The sequence below is a fragment of the Vidua macroura genome, unplaced genomic scaffold (genome assembly GCF_024509145.1).
Source record: "Vidua macroura isolate BioBank_ID:100142 unplaced genomic scaffold, ASM2450914v1 whyUn_scaffold_146, whole genome shotgun sequence".
Lineage (NCBI taxonomy): Eukaryota > Metazoa > Chordata > Aves > Passeriformes > Viduidae > Vidua > Vidua macroura.
In genome coordinates, this window is record NW_026530554.1 from 146,852 (window position 1) to 167,957 (window position 21,106).

Here is a 21,106-nt window from a genome sequence, read left to right on the forward strand (position 1 = left end):
AGCTCACCTGGGGCCTGGAGCTCACCTGAAATCCTCACCTGAGCCTCTCACCTGCAATCCCTCTCACCTGGCCGCTCTCACCTGGAATCCTCACCTGAACCTCACCTGGCCTCTCTCACCTGGAATCTTCACCTGATCCTCACCTGAACCTCACCTGGCCACTCTCACCTGGAATCCTCACCTGCAATCTTCACCTGCAATCTTCACCTGGAATCCTCACCTGGAACCTCACCTGGATCCTCACCTGGAATCTTCACCTGGAATCCTCACCTGGCCGCTCTCACCTGGAATCTTCACCTGCAATCTTCACCTGGAATCCTCACCTGGCTGCTCTCACCTGGCCACTCTCACCTGGCCGCTCTCACTTGGAACCTTACCTGGAATCTTCACCTGGAATCCTCACCTGAACCTCACCTGGCGCCTCTCACGTGAACCTCATACCTGGACCTCTCACCTGGAATCCTCACTCACCTGGAATCCTCACCTGGAATCCTCACCTGGAATCCTCACCTGGAATCCTCACCTGGCCACTCTCACCTGGAACCTTACCTGGAATCTTCACCTGGAATCCTCACCTGGCCGCTCTCACCTGGAATCTTCACCCACAATCTTCACCTGGAATCTCTCACCTTAACCTCACCTGGCCACTCTCACCTGGAATCCTCACCTGGCCGCTCTCACCTGGAATCCTCACTCACCTGGAATCTCTCACCTGGCCGCTCTCACCTGGCCCCTCCCCCCCCCTTGGCAGCACCTGCGGGGCTCAGGTGTCCCCCGCTCACCTGAGCAGGTGAATCAATAAAAAATGGCGTCTGGAGCCTCCAGGTGTGAGTTTTGATGGCCCCACCCCCCTCCAGGTGTGACAGGTGTGAATGTGGGGGTTCCCAAATGCCCAGGTGTGAATCTCAGGTGTTTCCAAACCCCCCAGGTGTGACAGGTGTGAATTTCAGGAGGCCCCACCCACTCAGGTGTGAATCTCAGGTGTTCCCAAACCCCCCAGGTGTGAATTTTGGGGGTTCCCACCCACTCAGGTGTGAATTTTGGGGTACTCCATCCATCCAGGTGTGAATCTCAGGTGTTCCCAAACCCCCCAGGTGTGAATTTGGGAGGCCCCGCCCCCCCAGTGTGAATTTTGGGAGGTTCCAACCCTCCAGGTGTGACTTTTGGGAGGCCCCGCCCACTCAGGTGTGAATCTCAGGTGTTCCCACCCCCTCAGGTGTGAATTTTGGGAGGTCCCAAACCCTCCAGGTGTGGATTTTGGGGATTCCCCACCCCCCCCCAGGTGTGACAGGTGTGACTGTGGGGAATCCCAACCCCCCCAGGTGTGACAGGTGTGACTGTGGGGAATCCCAACCCCCCCAGGTGTGACTCTCAGGTGTCCCCACCCCTCCAGGTGTCACAGGTGTCAATTTCGGGGGTTGCCCCGCCCTCCAGGTGTGAATTTTGGGGGTTCCCCACCCCCCCCAGGTGGGACAGGTGTGAATTTTGGAAGGTCCCAATCCCACCAGGTGTGAATTTTGGGAGCCCCCGCCCCCCCAGGTGTGGATTTTGGGAGGTTCCAACCCCCCCAGGTGTGAATTTTGGGAGGCCCCGCCCACTCAGGTGTGAATCTCAGGTGTTCCCACCCCCCCAGGTGTGAATTTTGGGAGGCCCCGCCCCCCCAGATGTGGATTTTGGGAGGCCCCGCCCCCCCAGGTGTGGATTTTGGGGTCTCCCCCTCCCCCACCTGTCCAGTGACTCCGCCCCCGGAGCTCCAGGTGTGACTCAGGTGAGATTGGCGATGACGTCATCGATTAACGATCCTTTAATGAACGATCCAGGTGTGCCCCGCCCCCAGCGCTACAGGTACCGCCCGGAAAGGTGGGACAGGTGAGACAGGTGTGCCCCAGGTGAGACAGGTGTGCCCCAGGTGTGCCCAGGTGTGCCCCAGGTGAGCTCAGGTGTGCTCCAGGTGTGCCCCAGGTGAGCTCAGGTGTGCCCCAGGTGTGTTCAGTGTGCCCCAGGTGTGTCCAGGTGAGTCCAGGTGATCTCAGGTGTGCTCCAGGTGTGCCCAGGTGTGTTCAGTTGTGCCCCAGAGGAGCTCAGGTGTGCCCCAGGTATGATCAGGTATCCCCAGGTGATCTCAGGTGTGCTCCAGGTGTGCTCCAGGTGAGCTCAGGTGTGCCCCAGAGGAGCTCAGGTGTGCCCCATGTGTGCCCCAAGTGTGTTCAGGTGTGCCGCAGGTGAGCTCGTGTGCCCAGGTGAGCTCAGGTGTGCCCCAGGTGTGCCCCAAGTGTGTTCAGGTGTGCCCCAGGTGAGCTCAGGTGTGCCCCATGTAAGGTCAGGTAAGCTCAGATTTGCCCATGTGAGCTCATGTGTGCCCCAGGTATGCTGAGGTAAGCTCAGCTGTGCTCAGGTGTGCCCAGGTGTGCTCAGGTGTGCTCAGGTAAGCTCAGGTGTGCCCAGGTGAGCTGTCCCTGTCCCATTCTCCAAGAGGGAAAATCCAGGCCCTGGAAAGGCCCCGCCCCATCCAGGTGTGCACACACTTCATCCAGGTGTGCACCTGTCCCACCCAGGTGTGCACACACCTCATCCAGGTGTGCACCTGCCCCATCCAGGTGTGCACACACCCCATCCAGGTGTGCACTTGCCCCATTCAGGTGTGCACCCGTCCCATCCAGGTGTGCACCCGCCCCATCCAGGTGTGCACCCGCCCCATCCAGGTGTGCACCTGTCCCATCCGCACCAGTCCATCCTGGGCTCAGGTGAGTGCCCAGGTGAGACCTCGCAGCGCTGGGGTCACACCTGGCCACAGGTGAACCGTGGGGGTCCCTCAGTTCCTCGTCCGCTGTTGGTGACGTCACAGCTCAGGTGTGACCCCTCACCTGTGCCTCAGGTTCTGCGGAGTCTGGGGGTCACACCTGTCCAGCAGTCCCTCACCTGGGGCTCAGGTGCTTCAGGTGCAGATGAGGAAGATTTTTTGGGGCCACACCTGGCCGGGATCCCCTCACTTGTGCCTCAGGTGTTGCAGGTTTTGGGGTTCACACCTGGCCGGGGATGCCTCACCTGTAGCTCAGGTGTTGCTGTCCAGGTGTTGCAGATTTTGGGGTTCACACCTGGTCAGGATCCCCTCACCTGTAGCTCAGGTGTTGCTGTCCAGGTGTTGCAGATTTTGGGGTTCCCACACCTGTCCAGGTGTGCAGTTCCAGGCCCCTCACCTGTCCTGGGATGCAGTTCTGGAGTTCCCACACCTGTCCAGGTGTGCAGTTCTGGAGTCCCCACACCTGGGGCTCAGGTGTTGCAGTCCAGGTGTTCTTGCTGCACCTTTTTGGGTTCCACAGGAGATTTTTGGGTTCCCACACCTGTCCAGGTGTGCAGTTCCAGGCCCCTCACCTGTCCAGGTGTGCCGTTCTGGGATTCCCACACCTGGGGCTCAGGTGCCACAGTCCAGGTGTTGCTGCTGCAGTTTTGGGGTCCAAACTCCATTTTTGGGGTCCACACCTGTCCGGGCTCACAGGTAATGAGTCCCCTCACCTGGGGCTCAGGTGTTGCAGTCCAGGTGTTGCTGCTGCAGTTTCGGAGCCCACAGGAGATTTTTGGAGTCCACATCTGTCCAGGTGTGCAGTTCCGGGGTTCCCACACCTGTCCAGGTGTGCAGTTCTGGAGTTCCCACACCTGCCCAGGTGTGCAGTTCCAGGGTTCCCACACCTGTCCAGGTGTGCATTTCTGGAGTCCCTCACCTGAGGTTCAGGTGTTGCAGTCCAGGTGTTGCTGCTGCAGTTTTGGAGTCCACAGGAGATTTTTGGAGTCCACACCTGCCCAGGTGTGCAGTTCTGGAGTCCCCACACCTGAGGCTCAGGTGTTGCAGTCCAGGTGTTCCTGCTGCACCTTTTTGGGTTCCACAGGAGATTTTTGGGTTCCCACACCTGTCCAGGTGTGCAGTTCCAGGCCCCTCACCTGTCCAGGTGTGCAGTTCTGGGGTTCCCACACCTGGGGCTCAGGTGCCACAGTCCAGGTGTTGCTGCTGCAGTTTTGGGGTCCAAACTCCATTTTTGGGGTCCACACCTGTCAGGGCTCACAGGTAATGAGTCCCCTCACCTGGAGCTCAGGTGTCGCAGTCCAGGTGTTGCTGCTGCAGTTTTGGGTTCCACAGGAGATTTTTGGGGTCCACACCTGTCCAGGTGTGCAGTTCTGGAATCCCCACACCTGTCCAGGTGTGCAGTTCTGGAGTCCCCACACCTGGGGCTCAGGTGTTGCAGTCCAGGTGTTGCTGCTGCAGTTTTGGGTTCCACAGGAGATTTTTGGGTTCCCACACCTGTCCAGGTGTGCAGTTCCAGGCCCCTCACCTGTCCAGGTGTGCAGTTCTGGGATTCCCACACCTGGGGCTCAGGTGTTGCAGTCCAGGTGTTGCTGCTGCAGTTTGGGGGTCCAAACTCCATTTTTGGGGTCCACACCTGTCCGGGCTCACAGGTAATGAGTCCCCTCACCTGAGGTTCAGGTGTTGCAGTCCAGGTGTTGCTGCTGCAGTTTCGGAGCCCACAGGAGATTTTTGGAGTCCACACCTGTCCAGGTGTGCAGTACTGGGGTTCCCACACCTGTCCAGGTGTGCAGTTCCGGGGTTCCCACACCTGGGGCTCAGGTGTTGCTGCTGCAGTTTTACGTTCCACAGGAGATTTTTGGAGTCCGCACCTGTCCAGGTGTGCAGTTCTGGGATTCCCACACCTGAGGCTCAGGTGTCGCAGTCCAGGTGTTCCTGCTGCAGTTTTGGGGTCCAAACTCCATTTTTGGGGTCCACACCTGTCGGGGCTCACAGCCACCGAGTCCCCTCACCTGGAGCTCAGGTGTTGCAGTCCAGGTGTTCCTGCTGCAGTTTTGGGGTGCACACCTGTCGGGGCTCACAGCCACCGAGTCCTCTCACCTGGGGCTCCGCCCACGGCGCTCGGCCGAGGACGCCGCACCTTTCCGGGTGAGCACAGGCGCTCACCTGGCGCGCGGCTCAGGTGTCGCGGTGCACGCGCTGGTGCTGCAGCAGGTTGGAGGGCTGCGCGAAGCCCTTGGCGCACACGCCGCACTTGTAGGGCGTCTCACCTGTGTGCACCTTCTCGTGCACGGCCAGGTACGCCAGGTCCTTGAAGAACTTGTGGCAGTGGCCGCACTGGTGCGGCCTCACCTGGCTGTGCACGCGGGTGCTGGGGCCGCACCTGTCCAGGTGTGCAGTTCTGGGGTTCCCACACCTGGGGCTCAGGTGTTGCAGTCCAGGTGTTGCTGCTGCACCTTTTTGGGTTCCCACACCTGGGGCTCAGGTGTTGCAGTCCAGGTGTTGCTGCTGCAGTTTTGGAGTCCACAGGCGATTTTTGGATTCCCACACCTGTCCAGGTGTGCAGTTCTGGAGTCCCCACACCTGGGGCTCAGGTGTCACAGTCCAGGTGTTGCTGCTGCACCTTTTTGAGGTCCACAGGCGATTTTTGGGTTCCCACACCTGTCCAGGCTCCAGGTAATGAGTCTCCTCACCTGGGGCTCAGGTGTTGCAGTCCAGGTGTTCCTGCTGCACCTTTTTGGGTTCCCACACCTGAGGTTCAGGTGTTGCAGTCCAGGTGCTTCTGCTGCACCTTTTTGGGTTCCACAGGAGATTTTTGGGTTCCACACCTGTCCAGGTGTGCAGTTCTGCGGTTCCCATACCTGAGGTTCAGGTGTTGCAGTCCAGGTGTTCCTGCTGCAGTTTTGAGGTCCACAGGCGATTTTTCGGTTCCCACACCTGTCCAGGCTCACAGGTAATGAGTCCCCTCACCTGGGGCTCAGGTGTCGCAGTCCAGCTGTTCCTGCTGCTATTTTGGGGTCCAAACTCCATTTTTGGGGTCCACACCTGTCGGGGCTCACAGCCACCGAGTCCTCTCACCTGGTGCTCAGGTGTCACATTCCAGGTGTTCCTGCTGCAGTTTTGGGGTCCACACCTGTCGGGGCTCACAGCCACCGAGTCCTCTCACCTGGGGCTCCGCCCACGGCGCTCGGCCGAGGACGCCGCACCTTTCCGGGTGAGCACAGGCGCTCACCTGGCGCGCGGCTCAGGTGTCGCGGTGCACGCGCTGGTGCTGCAGCAGGTTGGAGGGGTGCGCGAAGCCCTTGGCGCACACGCCGCACTTGTAGGGCGTCTCACCTGTGTGCACCTTCTCGTGCACGGCCAGGTACGCCAGGTCCTTGAAGAACTTGTGGCAGTGGCCGCACTGGTGCGGCCTCACCTGGCGGGGCCGCCGGTGCTGGGGCCGCACCTGTCCAGGTGTGCAGTTCTGGGGTTCCCACACCTGGGGCTCAGGTGCTGCAGTCCAGGTGCTTCTGCTGCACCTTTTTGGGTTCCACAGGAGATTTTTGGGTTCCACACCTGTCCAGGTGTGCAGTTCTGCGGTTCCCACACCTGAGGTTCAGGTGTTGCAGTCCAGGTGTTCCTGCTGCAGTTTTGGGTTCCACAGGAAATTTTTCGGTTCCCACACCTGTCCAGGCTCACAGGTAATGAGTCCCCTCACCTGGGGCTCAGGTGTCGCAGTCCAGCTGTTCCTGCTGCTGTTTTGGGGTCCAAACTCCATTTTTGGGGTGCACACCTGTCGGGGCTCACAGCCACCGAGTCCTCTCACCTGGAGCTCAGGTGTCGCAGTCCAGGTGTTGCTGCTGCAGTTTTACGTTCCACAGGAGATTTTTGGGTTCCCACACCTGTCCAGGTGTGCAGTTCTGGAGTCCCCACACCTGGGGCTCAGGTGCTGCAGTCCAGGTGTTCCTGCTGCAGTTTTGGGTTCCACAGGAAATTTTTCGGTTCCCACACCTGTCCAGGCTCACAGGTAATGAGTCCCCACACCTGGGGCTCAGGTGTCGCAGTCCAGGTGTTCCTGCTGCAGTTTTGGGGTCCAAACTCCATTTTTGGGGTCCACACCTGTCCGGGCTCACACGTAATGAGTCCCCTCACCTGGGGCTCAGGTGTTGCAGTTCAGGTGTTGCTGCTGCAGTTCTGGAGCCTACCAGGCTCCATTCAGGAGATTTTTGGGGTCCACACCTGTCCAGGTGTGCAGTTCTGCGGTTCCCACACCTGGGGCTCAGGTGCCACAGTCCAGGTGTTGCTGCTGCAGTTTTGGGGTCCAAACTCCATTTTTGGGGTCCACACCTGTCCGGGCTCACAGGTAATGAGTCCTCTCACCTGGAGCTCAGGTGTTGCAGTCCAGGTGTTGCTGCTGCAGTTTCGGAGCCCACAGGAGATTTTTGGAGTCCACACCTGTCCAGGTGTGCAGTTCTGGGATTCCCACACCTGTCCAGGTGTGCAGTTCCGGGGTTCCCACACCTGGGGCTCAGGTATTGCAGTCCAGGTGTTCTTGCTGCACCTTTTTGGGTTCCACAGGAGATTTTTGGGTTCCACACCTGTCCAGGTGTGCAGTTCTGTAGTCTCCACACCTGGGGCTCAGGTGTTGCAGTCCAGGTGTTGCTGCTGCAGTTTTGGGTTCCACAGGAGATTTTTGGAGTCCGCACCTGTCCAGGTGTGCAGTTCTGGAGTCCCCACACCTGGGGCTCAGGTGCTGCAGTCCAGGTGTTGCTGCTGCACCTTTTTGGGTTCCACAGGAAATTTTTGCGGTCCACACCTGTCCAGGCTCCCAGGTAATGAGTCCCCTCACCTGGAGCTCAGGTGTTGCAGTCCAGGTGTTCCGGCTGCAGTTTTGGGGTCCAAACTCCATTTTTGGGGTGCACACCTGTCGGGGCTCACAGCCACCGAGTCCTCTCACCTGGGGCTCCGCCCACGGCGCTCGGCCGAGGACGCCGCACCTTTCCGGGTGAGCACAGGCGCTCACCTGGCGCGCGGCTCAGGTGTCGCGGTGCACGCGCTGGTGCTGCAGCAGGTTGGAGGGGTGCGCGAAGCCCTTGGCGCACACGCCGCACTTGTAGGGCGTCTCACCTGTGTGCACCTTCTCGTGCACGGCCAGGTACGCCAGGTCCTTGAAGAACTTGTGGCAGTGGCCGCACTGGTGCGGCCTCACCTGGCGGGGCCGCCGGTGCTGGAGCCGCACCTGTCCAGGTGTGCAGTTCTGGGGTTCCCACACCTGGGGCTCAGGTGTTGCAGTCCAGGTGTTGCTGCTGCAGTTTTGGAGTCCACAGAAGATTTTTGGGTTCCCACACCTGTCCAGGCTCACAGGTAATGAGTCCCCTCACCTGGGGCTCAGGTGTTGCAGTCCAGGTGTTGCTGCTGCACCTTTTTGGGTTCCACAGGAAATTTTTGGGGTCCACACCTGTCCGGGCTCACACGTAATGAGTCCCCTCACCTGGAGCTCAGGTGTTGCAGTCCAGGTGTTCCTGCTGCAGTTTTGGGGTGCACACCTGTCGGGGCTCACAGCCACCGAGTCCTCTCACCTGGGGCTCCGCCCACGGCGCTCGGCCGAGGACGCCGCACCTTTCCGGGTGAGCACAGGCGCTCACCTGGCGCGCGGCTCAGGTGTCGCGGTGCACGCGCTGGTGCTGCAGCAGGTTGGAGGGGTGCGCGAAGCCCTTGGCGCACACGCCGCACTTGTAGGGCGTCTCACCTGTGTGCACCTTCTCGTGCACGGCCAGGTACGCCAGGTCCTTGAAGAACTTGTGGCAGTGGCCGCACTGGTGCGGCCTCACCTGGCTGTGCACGCGCCGGTGCTGCAGCAGCAGCGAGGGCCGGGCGAACGCCTTGCCGCACGCCTCGCACCTGTAGGGCCGCTCGCCCGTGTGCGCCCGCTGGTGGATGGCCAGGTAGGACGACTGCTTGAAGGCCTTGCCGCAGGTGCGGCAGGCGAAGGGGCGCTCACCTGTGTGCACGCGCTCGTGCGAGGCCAGCGCGTTGCTCTGCTTGAAGGCCTTGCCGCAGAGCGCGCACCTGAAGGGCCGGTCGCCCGTGTGCACGCGCTCGTGCACCTTCAGGGAGTGGCCGTAGGTGAAGCGCTTCCCGCAGACGCCGCAGGTGTGCGGCTTGTCCTGGCACCTGTGCCGCCGGTGCAGCAGCAGCGCGTTGGCCGCCGGGAAATCCTTGCCGCACTCGCCGCACCTGAAGGGCTTCTCGGCCGCCAGGTGGGTCAGGGCGTGGCGCTGGCGCTCGTAGGGCGTCTTGAAGCCCTTGGCGCACCTGGGGCAGGTGAAGGGGCGCTCGCCGCTGTGGATGCGGCGGTGCTCCTGCAGGTTGGAGGAGCGCTTGAAGCGCTTCCCGCACAGGTCGCACCTGTGCGGCCGCTCCTCCGTGTGCACCAGCCCGTGGCTCTTGAAGTCCGAGTGGCGCTTGAAGGTGGCGCGGCACAGGTGGCAGGTGTAGGGCCGCGCCTCGGTGTGCACCACCTGGTGGCTCAGCAGCTCCCAGGTGCGCTTGAAGCCCTTGTGGCACACGGGGCACTGGAAGGGCTTCTCGGCCACGATCACCTGGCGGATCTCCAGGTGAGCGGGGAGCTCTTCCTCCTCCTCCTCTTCCTCCTCGGGCGGGGCTCGGCGCTCTTCTTCGTCCTCGTCGTCCTCCTCACCTGGCGCACCTGGCGCACCTGAGCGGCCGCCCAGCACCAGCTTGGCCGTGGAGTAGACGCCGCGCTCGTCGATGAGCTGCACGAAGGCCGGCGCACCTGGCTCAGGTGAGGCGGCCCCCGGCGCACCTGGGTGGTCCCAGGGCGCCTGCAGGTGGGAGGGGCCGGGCTCTTCCACGGCTGGGCGTGGCCGCAGGTAAAGGCGGGGCCGGCGGAGGCGGGAGGTGGAGGGGTCACCTGGAGAGGGGCGCACCTGGCGGGCCGCACCTGGCTCGGGGTCGTCGTCGTCGTCACCTGGGTTCCCTTCACCTGCATCTTCATCACCTGGGTCTTCATCATCACCTGCATCTTCATCACCTGGGTCTTCTTCCTCACCTGCATCTTCATCACCTGGGTCTTCATCACCTGGGTCTTCTTCCTCACCTGGGTCTTCCTCACCTGCATCTTCATCACCTGCATCTTCCTCACCTGGTTCTTCTTCCTCACCTGGTTCTTCCTCCTCACCTGGATCTTCCTCCTCACCTGCATCTTCCTCCTCACCTGGTTCTTCACCAGTTCCTTCCTCACCTGGCCCTTCCTCCTCCTCACCTGGCTGCTCCTCCTCCTCCTCCTCCTCCTCCTCGGACAGGTGAGGGATCACCTGGGCAAAGGGGGGGTCCCGGCCCCGCAGCCCCTCCATGGCCACACCTGGAGAAGAGGGAATGGGGACAGGTGAGACAGGTGAGGACAGGTGAGACAGGTGAGACAGGTGAGGACAGGTGAGACAGGTGGGACAGGTGGAACAGGTGAGGACAGGTGAGACAGGTGAGACAGGTGAGGACAGGTGGAACAGGTGAGGACAGGTGAGACAGGTGAGACAGGTGAGGAATTGGGAATTCCCTTGGGAAGTCCGAGCAGGAGTTGGGGATCCCCTCAGGAATTCCCTGGGATGGATTTTGGGATCCCCTCGGGAATTCTGAATGGGATTTGGGGAATCCCGGGAACACCCTGAGGTGGATTTGGGGGTCCTGGAATGGATTTGGGATCCCTTTGGGAATTCCCTGAGTGGGATTTTGGGATCCCCTTGGAAACTCCTGGAGCTGAATTTGGGGATCCCCCCTGGAATGGATTTGGGGTCCCCTCGGGAATTCCCTGGGATGGATTTGGGGAATCCCGGGAACGCCCTAAAGTGAATTTGGGATCCCCTCGGGAATTCTGAATGGGATTTGGGGAATCCCGGGAACGCCCTGAGGTGGATTTGGGGATCCTGGAATGGATTTGGGATCCCTTTGGGAATTCCCTGAGTGGGATTTGGGGATCCCCCCTGGAATGGATTTGAGGATCCCATGAGGTGAATTTGGGGATCCCCTCGGGAATTCCCTGGGCTGGATTTGGGGATCCCCTTGGAAACTCCTGGAGATGAATTTGGGGATCCCCCTGGGAATCTTCTGAGGAGGATTCAGGGATTCCCAAATTGGGAATCTCCACGGAGCGGGATTTGGGATCCACTTTGGGAATTCTGAGCTGGATCTGGGGATCCCTTGAGCTGAATTTGGGGATCCCCTTGGGAATTCCCTGGGATGGATTTTGGGGATCCCCTCGGGAATTCTGAATGGGATTTGGGGAATCCCAGGAACGCCCTGAGGTGGATTTGGGGATCCTGGAATGGATTTGGGATCCCTTTGGGAATTCCGAGCTGGATTTTGGGATCCCCTTGGAAACTCCTGGAGCTGAATTTGGGGATCCCCCCTGGAATGGATTTGGGGTCCCCTCAGGAATTCCCTGGGATGGATTTGGGGAATCCCGGGAACGCCCTAAAGTGAATTTGGGATCCCCTCGGGAATTCCCTGATTGGGATTTGGGGATTCCTTGAGCTGAATTTGGGGATCCCCTCAGGAATTCCCTGGGATGGATTTTGGGATCCCCTCGGGAATTCTGAATGGGATTTGAGGAATCCCGGGAACGCCCTGAGGTGGATTTGGGGGTCCTGGAATGGATTTGGGATCCCTTTGAGAATTCCCAGGGATGGATTTGGGGATCCCCAAACTGGGAATCTCCCCGGAGTGGGATGTGGGAATCCGCTTTGGGAATCTCCTGAAATGGATTTGGGATCCACTTTGGAATCTCCTGGAGCTGAATTTGGGGATCCCTTTGGGAATTCCGAGCAGGATTTTGGGGATCCCCACCCGGAAATCTCCAGAGCGGGATCTGGGGACTCCCAAATTGGGAATCTCCCTGGACTGGGATTTGGGGTCCCCTCGGGAATTCCCTGGGATGGATTTTGGGGATCCCCTCGGGAATTCTGAATGGGATTTGAGGAATCCTGGGAACGCCCTGAGGTGGATTTGGGAGTCCTGGAATGGATTTGGGATCCCTTTGGGAATTCCGAGCTGGATTTGGGGATCCCCCCTGGACTGGATTTGGGGTCCCTGTGGGAATTCCCTGAGTTGGATTTGGGGATCCCATGAGTTGAATTTTCAGATCCCTTTGGGAATTCCCAGGGAGGGATTTGGGGATCCCTTGAGCTGAATTTGGGGATCCCCTTGGGAATTCTGAATGGGATTTGGGGAATCCCGGGAACGCCCTGAGGTGGATTTGGGGATCCTGGAACGGATTTGGGATCCCTTTGGGAATTCCGAGCTGGATTTTGGGATCCCCTTGGAAACTCCTGGAGCTGAATTTGGGGATCCCCCCTGGAATGGATTTGGGGTCCCCTCGGGAATTCCCTGGGATGGATTTGGGGAATCCCGGGAACGCCCTAAAGTGAATTTGGGATCCCCTCGGGAATTCCCTGATTGGGATTTGGGGATTCCTTGAGCTGAATTTGGGGATCCCCTCAGGAATTCCCTGGGATGGATTTTGGGGATCCCCTTGGGAATTCTGAATGGGATTTGAGGAATCCCGGGAACGCCCTGAGGTGGATTTGGGGGTCCTGGAACGGATTTGGGATCCCTTTGGGAATTCCGAGCGGGATTTTGGGATCCCCTTGGAAACTCCTGGAGCTGAATTTGGGGATCCCTTCAGGAATTTTCTGAGTGGGATTTGGGGATCCCCCCACACGGATTTGAGGATCCCATGAGTTGAATTTCGGGATCCCACTGGGAATTCCCTGGGATGGATTTGGGGTCCCTGTGGGAATTCCCTGGGATGGATTTTGGGGATCCCCTCGGGAATTCTGAATGGGATTTGGGGAATCCCGGGAATGCCCTGAGGTGGATTTGGGGATCCTGGAATGGATTTGGGATCCCTTTGGGAATTCCCTGAGTGGGATTTGGGGATCCCTTGAGTTGAATTTTGGGATCCCTTTGGGAATTCCCTGGGCTGGATTTGGAGATCCCTTAAGCTGAATTTGGGGATCCCCTCAGGAATTCCCTGGGATGGATTTTGGGATCCCCTCGGGAATTCTGAATGGGATTTGGGGAACCACAGGAACGCCTTAAAGTGGATTTGGGGATCCTGGAACGGATTTGGGATCCCTTTGGGAATTCCCAGGGATGGATTTGGGGATCCCCCCTGGAATGGATTTTGGGATCCCTTTGGGAATTCCCTGGGCTGGATTTGGAGATCCCTTGAGCTGAATTTGGGGATCCCCTCAGGAATTCTGAATGGGATTTGGGGAATCCCAGGAACACCCTGAGGTGGATTTGGGGATCCTGGAATGGATTTGGGATCCCTTTGGGAATTCTGAGCTGGATTTGGGGATCCCTGGAGCTGAATTTTGGGATCCCCTCGGGAATTCTCTGGGATGGATTTGGGGATCCCTTGAGTTGAATTTTGGGATCCCTTCGGGAATTCCCAGGGATGGATTTTGGGATCCCTTTGGGAATTCCCTGGAATGGATTTTGGGATCCCTTTGGGAATTCCGAGCTGGATTTTGGGATCCCCTCGAGACCCACCCCGGGCGGAGCCGGGGGATCCAAACAATCCCAGGAAGGACCAAAAAAATTCGGGAATTCCAAAGAATTTGAGCAGTTCCGAAAATCCCAAAATCATCCAGGATCCCAAAATCTCGGAGCGGAATTTTGGGAATTCCAACGGCTCCGAGGAGGCCCAAAACCCCAAAACCTGGGAGCGGAATTTTGGGAATTCTGGTGCAACTGAGGAGGCCCCAAATCCCAAAATTTGGGATCAGAATTCTGGGAATTCCAGAACCATCTAAGAGGCCCAAAATCCCAAAATCCAGGTCTGGAATTGCGGGAATTCCAACAGCTCTGAGGAGGCCCCAAATCCCAAAATCTGGGACCAGAATTTTGGGAATTCTGACAGTTCCGAGGAGACCCCAAATCCCAAAATCCCAGATGGGAATTCCAGGAATTTTGATGGCACCACCAGGGTCCAAAATCCCAAAATCTGGGATCGGAATTTTGGGAATTTTGATGCCTCAAAGGATGCCCCAAAATTTGGGATTTGGGAATTCCCTGGGATGGAATTTGGGATCCCCTAAAGTGGAATTTGGAAATTCTCTGGGTCGGGATTTAGGGTTTGGGATTTGGGAATTCCCTGGGATTTGATTTGGGATCCTCCAAGCTGGAATTTGGGATTTGGGATCCCCCGGGATGGGATTTGGGGTTTGGGATCCTCCGAGCTGGAATTTGGGATCCCCTGATGGGGAATTTGGGATTTGGGAATTCCCTGGGATGGGATTCGGGATCCTGTCAGGATCTCTGGGATTTGGGATCCCCTGAGGGGGAATTTGGGATTTGGGAATTCCCTGGGATCCGATTTGGGGTTTGGGATCCCCCAGGATGGGATTCGGGGTTTGGGATTTGGGAATTCCCTGGGCTGGAATTTGGGATTTGGGAATTCCCTGGGCTGGAATTTGGGATCCTCTCAGGGGGAATTTGGGAATTCCCTGGGTCAAGGATTTGGGATCCCTCAGGATGGATTTGGGGTTTGGAATCCCTTGGGATGGATTTTGGGATTTGGGATTTGGGAATTCCCTGGGATCCAATTTGGGGTTTGGGATCCCCCGGGATGGGATTTTGGATTTGGGAATTCCCTGAGGTGGAATTTGGGATTTGGGAATTCCCTGGGTTGGGATTTGGGATTTGGGAATTCCTCCAAGGTGGAATTTGGGATCCAAGGTGGAATCCCTGGGGCTTGGGATCCTCCGAGCTGGAATTTGGGAATTCCTTGGGATGGGATTTGGGATCTGGGATCCCCCAGGATGGGATTCGGGGTTTGGGGATTTGGGAATTCCCTGGGATGGAATTTGGGATCCCCTGATGGGGAATTTGGGATTTGGGAATTCCCTGGGTCGGGATTTGGGTTTTGGGATGCTCCGAGCTAGAATTTGGGATTTGGGAATTCCCTGGGATGGGATTTGGGATCCCACGGGATGAATTTGGGGTTTGGAATCCCTTGGGATGGATTTTGGGAGTTGGGAATTCCCTGGGTCAGGATTTGGGATCCCCCAGGATGGGATTTCGGATTTGGGAATTCCTTTGGACAGGATTTGGGATCTGGGATCCTCCGAGGTGGAATTTGGGATCCCTTGGGATGGAGTTTGGGATTTGGGAATTCCCTGGGTCAGGATTTGGGATCCTCCGAGCTGGAATTTGGGATTTGGGAATTCCCTGACGGGGATTTTGGGATTTGGGAATTCCCTGGGATCAGATTTGGGATTTGGGATCCCCTTGGACGGGACTTGGGATTTGGGAATTCCTTGGATTGGGATTTGGGATCCTCTGAGGTGGAATTTGGGAATTGGGATCCCACAGGGATCTCCCGGGATGGGTTTGGGATCCCAAAATTTGGGATTTGAGACTCCAAAATTCGGGATTTGGGAATTCCAAAATTCAGGATTTGAAACCTCAACATTTGGGATTGGGGATCCCAAATATCAGGATTTGAAACCCCAAAAATTCGGGAATTGGGATCCCTAAAATTTGTGATTTGGGATCCCCAAAATTCGGGATTTGAGACCCCAAAATTCGGGATTTGGGATCCCAAATATCAGGATTTGTGACCCCCCCAAATTCAGGATTTGAGACCCAAAAATTTGGGATTTGTGATCCCAAAATTCGGGATTTGGGATCTCCAAAATTCAGGATTTAAGACCCCAAAATTTGGGATTTGAGACCCCAAAATTCGGGATTCGGGATTTGGGATCCGCTTGGGAACGGCCCGAGCTGGGACTGGGGAACCCCTGGGAACTCCCCCAGTAAATCCCAGTTTATCCCAGTTTATCCCAGTCCATCCCAGTCCCTCCCAGTCCATCCCAGTTCCATCCCAGTCTCTCCCAGTTTATCCCAGTTTATCCCAGTCCATCCCAGTTTATCCCAGTTCCATCCCAGTCCCTCCCAGTCCCTCCCAATCCATCCCAGTTTATCCCAGTTTATCCCAGTCTCTCCCAGTTCATCCCAGTCCATCCCAGTCCCTCCCAGTCCATCCCAGTTTATCCCAGTTCATCCCAGTCCATCCCAGTTCCATCCCAGTCCCTCCCAGTCCATCCCAGTCTCTCCCAGTCCATCCCAGTTTATCCCAATCCATCCCAGTCCATCCCAGTCCATCCCAGTTTATCCCAGTCCATCCCAGTTCCATCCCAGTTCCATCCCAGTCCCTCCCAGTCCATCCCAGTCCCTCCCAGTCCATCCCAGTTTATCCCAGTTTATCCCAGTCTCTCCCAACCCATCCCAGTTTATCCCAGTCCATCCCAGTCCATCCCAGTCCATCCCAGTCCATCCCAGTCTCTCCCAGTTCTCACCGGGCGCCGCCGCCGCCCCCGGAGCCACTTCCGGCCGCGCTCGCGCGCGATGACGTCACTGCAGGAAGGGGCGGGGCTATGGCGGGAACTGGGATGAACTGGGAGGGACTGGGAGGGACTGGGGGGGGATTTGGGGGAATTTTAAAGGGGAATTTTAAGGAGAGGGGGATCCCAAAATCGGGGATTTCCCGCCAAAACCCGGGGATTTCCCGCCAAAAATCGGGGATTGAACCCCGAAAATCGGGGATTTCCCGCCAAAAATCGGGGATTGAACCCCGAAAATCGGGGATTTCCCGCCAAAAATCGGGGATTGAACCCCGAAAATCGGGGATTTCCCGCCAAAACCCGGGGATTTCCCGCCAAAAATCGGGGATTCAACGCCGAAAATCGGGGATTTCCCGCCAAAAATCGGGGATTTCCCGCCAAAAATCGGGGATTTCCCGCCAAAAATCGGGGATTGAACCCCGAAAATCGGGAAATTCACCCCCAAAAATCGGGGATTTAATCCCAAAAATGGTGAATTTTTCTCCAAAAACCGGGATTTAACCCCAAAAATCGAGAATTGAACCCCCAAAAATCGGGGATTTAATCCCAAAAATCAAGGATTTAACCCCAAATACCGGGGATTTCACCCCAAAATCGGGGATTTCACCCAAAAATGTGGATTTTTTCCCCAAAAAAGCATTTTCCGATTAGGGTGGGATTCCAGGATTTGGGATCATCCCAAAAATCGGGGATTGAACCCCAAAAATTGGGAATTTCACCCAAAAATGTGGATTTTTTTTCCCCAAAAAAGCATTTTCCGATCAGGGTGGGATTCCAGGATTTGGGATCACCCCAAAAATCGGGGATTGAACCCAAAATTCGGGATTTCACCCCAAAAAAAAACCCATTTTCCGATCAGGGTGGGATTGGGGGATTTGGGATCACCCCAAAAATCCGGGATTTCACCCCAAAAATGTGGAAATTTTCCCCAAAAAAAGCATTTTCCCGGTCAGGGTGGGGTTGGAGGCTTTGGGATCACCCCAAAAATTGGGAATTGAACCCCAAAATCGGGAATTTTTCCTCCAAACCCGGGAATTTCAGCTGAAAATCGGGGATTTCACCCCAAAATCGGGGATTTCACCCCCCCAAAAAAACCCATTTTCCAATCAGGGTGGGATTGGGGGATTTGGGATCATCCCAAAAATCGGGGATTTCACCCCAAAAATCGGGGATTTCACCCCAAAAATCGGGGATTTCACCCAAAACTGTGGAATTTTTCCCCAAAAAAAAAAATTTTCCGGTCAGGGTGGGATTCCAGGATTTGGGATCACCCCAAAAAAGGAGAATTTCGAGTTTTTCACCCCAAAAAGGAACTCCCGACGAGGGTGGGATTGGGGGATTTGGGATCACCCCAAAAATCGGGGATTTCCTCCCAAAATCGGGGATTTCACCCCAAAAATCGGGGATTTCACCCAAAACTGTGGAATTTTTCCCCAAAAAAGCATTTTCGGATCAGGGTGGGATTGGGGAATTTGGGATCACCCCAAAAATCGGGAATTCCGGGTTTTTCACCCCAAAAAGGAACTCCCGACGAGGGTGGGATTGGGGGATTTGGGATCACCCCAAAAATCGAGGATTTCACCCCAAAAATCGGGGAATTCGCCCCAAAAATCACGGATTTCCTCCCAAAATCGTGGATCGAACCCCAAAAATCGGGGATTTAACCCGAAAATGTGGAATTTTTCCCCAAAAAAGCATTTATCGGATCAGGGTGGGATTGGGGAATTTGGGACAACCCCAAAAATCGGGAATTCCGGGTTTTTCACCCCAAAAAAGAACTCCCGACGAGGGTGGGATTGGGGGATTTGGGATCACCCCAAAAATCGGGAATTCCGGGTTTTTCACCCCAAAAAAGAACTCCCGACGAGGGTGGGATTGGGGGATTTGGGATCACCCCAAAAATCGGGAATTCCGGGTTTTTCACCCCAAAAAAGAACTCCCGACGAGGGTGGGATTGGGGGATTTGGGATCACCCCAAAAATCGGGAATTCCGGGTTTTTCACCCCAAAAATCGGCTCCCGACGAGGGTGGGATTGGGGGATTTGGGATCACCCCAAAAAATCGGGAATTCCGGGTTTTTCACCCCAAAAATCGGCTCCCGACGAGGGTGGGATTGGGGGATTTGGGACCACCCCAAAAATCGGGAATTCCGGGTTTTTCACCCCAAAAATCGGCTCCCGACGAGGGTGGGATTCGAACCCACGCGTGCAGAGCACAATGGATTAGCAGTCCATCGCCTTAACCACTCGGCCACCTCGTCCGCGGCTGCGCGCCCGCGCCCAGCCGCCATAGGCTGCCCGCAGGGGGCGTGGCTGCCGCAGGGGGCGGGGTTATGGGCGTGGCCAGGGGCGTGGCTCCGGCTGCGGAGGCCGCGGGTTCGAATCCCGGCCCCGGCAAGTGCGGGGTGGGGGAGGGGACTTGGTCCCAATTTTCGCTTTTTTATCCCAAATTTTCCCCAATTTTCTCTTTTTTAACCCAATTTTTTCCTTTTATTCCAAATTTTCTCTCTTTTATCCCATTTTTTCCCAATTTTCTCTTTTTTAACCCAATTTTTTTTCCCTTTATTCCAAATTTTCTCTTTTTTATCCCGAATTTTTCACCAATTTTCTCTTTTTTATCCCGAATTTTTCACCAATTTTCGCTTTTTTATCCCAAATTTTTCTCCAATTTTGTCTTTTTTTATCCCATTTTTATTTCTTTTATTCCAAATTTTCTCTCTTTTATCCCAAATTTTCCCCAATTTTCTCTTTTTTTAACCCAATTTTTTCCTTTTATTCCAAATTTTCTCTCTTTTATCCCATTTTTTTCCCAATTTTCTCTTTTTTAACCCAATTTTTTTTCCCTTTATTCCAAATTTTCTCTTTTTTATCCCGAATTTTTCACCAATTTTCGCTTTTTTATCCCAATTTTCCCCCAAATTTCTCTTTTTTATCCCCAATTTTAAAGTTTTATTCACAATTTTCTCTTTTTTTATCCCGAATTTTCCCCAATTTTCTCTTTTTTTATCCCAAATTTTTTCCTTTTTTCCCAATTTTCTCTTTTTGATCCCAAATTTTTCCCCAATTTTGTCTTTTTTTATCCCATTTTTTTATTTTTATCCATTTTTCTCTTTTTTTATCCCGAATTTTCCCCAATTTTCTCTTTTTTATCCCAATTTTTTTCCTTTTTTCCCAATATTCCATTTTTTTAATCTAAATTTTTTCCCAATTTTCCCTTTTTTTTTATCCCAAATATTCCCCAATTTTCTCTTTTTTATCCCAATTTTTTCCCTTTTATTCCAAATTTTCTCTCTTTTATCCCAAATTTTCCCAATTTTCTCTTTTTTAACCCCAATTTTTTTCCTTTTATTCCAAATTTTCTCGTTTTTATCCCAATTTTTTTCTTTTTTGTCCCCCAATTTCCTACTTTTAATTAAAAAAAAACGGAAAATGGAGCAAAAAAAGGGAAAATTAAATTTAAAATGGAAAAAAATTAAATTTAAAGAGGGGGAAATTAAATAAAAAAGGAAAAAATGAAATAAAAAGGGGAAAAATAAATTTAAAAAAGGGAAAATGAAACAAAAAAAAGGGAAAAATAAATTTAAAAATGTAAAAATTAAATTATGAAAACGGGAAAAAATAAAATAAAAATGGGGGAAATTAAATAAAAAAAGGGAAAAAAATAAATAAAAAGGGGAAAAAGAAATTTGAAAAAAAGGGAAAATGAACCCAAAAAAGGGGAAATTTAATTTAAAAATGAAAAAATTAAACTTAAAAAAGGAAAAATTAAATTAAAAAGGGGAAATTAAATTTAAAAAGGGAAAATTAAATTTTAAAAGGGGGAAATTAAATTTAAAAAAGGGGGAAAAAAGGAATAAAAAGGGAAAAAGACATTTTTAAAAAGGGAAAATGAATCAAAAAAAAAAAGGAAAATTCAATTTAAGAAGGAAAAATTCAATTAAACAAAGGGAAAAAATTCAATTAAAAACCGGGAAATTAAATTTAAAAAAAAAGAAAAAAAAAGAAATAAAAAGAGAAAATGAAACAAAAAGAAAAATTCAGTTTAAAGAAGGAAAAATTCAATTTAAAAAAGTAAAAAATTCAATTAAAAAGCGGGAAATTAAATTTAAAAAAAAAGAAAAAAAAAGGAATAAAAAAGGGGAAAAATAAATTTTTAAAAAGGGAAAATGAAACAAGAAAAAAGGAAAATTCAATTAAACAAAGGAAAAAAATTCAATTAAAAAAAGGAAAAAATTCAATTAAAAAGTGGGAAATGAAATTTTAAAAAGGAATAAAAAGGAAGAAAAAGGGAAAATGAAACAAAAAGAAAAATTCAATTTTAAAAGGAAAAATTCAATTTAAAAAAGTAAAAAATTCAATTAAAAAGCGGGAAATTCAATTAAAAAAAAAAAGAAAAAAAAAGGAATAAAAAGGGGGAAAAATAAAATTTTAAAAAGGGAAAATGAAACCAGAAAAAAGGAAAATTCAATTAAAAAAAGGAAAACTTCAATTAAACAAAGGAAAGAAATTCAATTAAAAAAAGGAAAAAATTCAATTAAAAAGCGGGAAATTAAATTTAAAAAAAAAGAAAAAAAAGGAATAAAAAAGGGGAAAAAGAAATTTTTAAAAAGGGAAAATGAATCAAAAAAAAAAAGGAAAATTCAATTTAAGAAGGAAAAATTCAATTAAACAAAGGAAAAAAATTCAATTAAAAAAGGAAAAAATTCAATTTAAAAAAGGAAAAAAATTCAATTAAAAAGCGGGAAATTAAATTTAAAAAAAAGAAAAAAAAAGGAATAAAAAGGGGGAAAAATAAAATTTTAAAAAGGGAAAATGAAACAGGAAAAAAGGAAAATTCAATTAAAAAAAAGGAAAAATTCAATTAAACAAAGGGAAAAAATTCAATTAAAAAAGGAAAAAAA

At 53.0% G+C, this 21,106-nt stretch overlaps 2 protein-coding genes, 2 long non-coding RNA genes and 1 other non-coding gene across 12 annotated transcripts; 1 reads left to right on the forward strand and 4 right to left on the reverse strand.

Moving 5' to 3' along the window:
* Positions 1–62: 62 nt before the first annotated feature.
* Positions 63–814, reverse strand: LOC128802689 (uncharacterized). 5 transcript variants are annotated; one of them, XR_008435543.1, is made up of 5 exons: positions 713–814; positions 590–681; positions 485–537; positions 346–454; positions 90–112 (listed from the first exon to the last, which is right to left on the reverse strand). It is a non-coding gene; the product is annotated as an uncharacterized LOC128802689 (long non-coding RNA). The 5 variants fall into 5 exon arrangements; XR_008435544.1 differs by lacking the exons at positions 485–537; positions 713–814 and having other exon boundaries at positions 63–94; positions 311–462; positions 545–628; XR_008435546.1 differs by lacking the exons at positions 485–537; positions 713–814 and having other exon boundaries at positions 64–94; positions 258–462; positions 545–628.
* Positions 815–1,958: 1,144 nt separating this feature from the next.
* Positions 1,959–2,720, forward strand: LOC128802693 (uncharacterized). The gene is made up of 5 exons (XR_008435550.1): positions 1,959–1,972; positions 2,262–2,303; positions 2,335–2,395; positions 2,436–2,513; positions 2,703–2,720. It is a non-coding gene; the product is annotated as an uncharacterized LOC128802693 (long non-coding RNA).
* Positions 2,721–2,768: 48 nt separating this feature from the next.
* LOC128802688 (uncharacterized) lies at positions 2,769–6,266 on the reverse strand. 4 transcript variants are annotated; one of them, XM_053969257.1, is made up of 8 exons: positions 5,735–6,266; positions 5,348–5,458; positions 4,702–4,776; positions 4,434–4,466; positions 3,720–3,905; positions 3,622–3,654; positions 3,514–3,588; positions 2,769–3,114 (listed from the first exon to the last, which is right to left on the reverse strand). In XM_053969257.1, exons 1-8 carry the CDS (start codon positions 5,825–5,827, stop codon positions 3,100–3,102), a joined length of 621 nt encoding a protein of 206 aa, XP_053825232.1. In that variant the 5' UTR covers positions 5,828–6,266; the 3' UTR covers positions 2,769–3,099. The 4 variants fall into 4 exon arrangements, 1 of the variants encoding a protein (XP_053825232.1); XR_008435541.1 differs by lacking the exons at positions 2,769–3,114; positions 3,514–3,588; positions 3,622–3,654; ... (1 more) ...; positions 4,434–4,466; positions 4,702–4,776 and adding exons at positions 3,600–3,621; positions 4,326–4,358 and having other exon boundaries at positions 5,381–5,458; XR_008435539.1 differs by lacking the exons at positions 2,769–3,114; positions 3,514–3,588; positions 3,622–3,654; positions 3,720–3,905; positions 4,702–4,776 and having other exon boundaries at positions 4,370–4,466; positions 5,381–5,458.
* Positions 6,267–6,300: 34 nt separating this feature from the next.
* Positions 6,301–10,155, reverse strand: LOC128802681 (zinc finger protein 436-like). The gene is made up of 6 exons (XM_053969237.1): positions 9,963–10,155; positions 8,271–9,899; positions 7,629–7,736; positions 6,791–7,159; positions 6,465–6,572; positions 6,301–6,355 (listed from the first exon to the last, which is right to left on the reverse strand). Exons 1-2 carry the CDS (start codon positions 10,153–10,155, stop codon positions 8,437–8,439), a joined length of 1,656 nt encoding a protein of 551 aa, XP_053825212.1. The 3' UTR covers positions 6,301–6,355; positions 6,465–6,572; positions 6,791–7,159; positions 7,629–7,736; positions 8,271–8,436.
* Positions 10,156–18,384: 8,229 nt separating this feature from the next.
* Positions 18,385–18,466, reverse strand: TRNAS-GCU (transfer RNA serine (anticodon GCU)). The gene has a single exon. It is a non-coding gene; the product is annotated as a tRNA-Ser (tRNA).
* Between the last annotated feature and the right edge of the window lie 2,640 nt (positions 18,467–21,106).

Excerpts from the sequence above, each read along its gene's own strand:
- LOC128802688 (XM_053969257.1), bottom strand. The coding sequence starts at position 5,827 with ATGGAGTTTGGACCCCAAAATAGCAGCAGGAACAGCTGGACTGCGACA. Across the intron at positions 3,655-3,719 it reads CTGCAACACCTGAACCTCAG|GTGTGGGAACTCCAGAACTG; the intron begins GTGAGGGACTCC and ends ACACCTGGGCAG. Across the intron at positions 3,589-3,621 it reads AGAACTGCACACCTGGACAG|ATGTGGACTCCAAAAATCTC; the intron begins GTGTGGGAACCC and ends ACACCTGGACAG.
- LOC128802681 (XM_053969237.1), bottom strand. The coding sequence starts at position 10,155 with ATGGAGGGGCTGCGGGGCCGGGACCCCCCCTTTGCCCAGGTGATCCCT. Across the intron at positions 9,900-9,962 it reads AGGTGAGGAGGAAGAACCAG|GTGAGGAAGAAGACCCAGGT; the intron begins GTGAGGAAGAAG and ends AGGAAGACCCAG.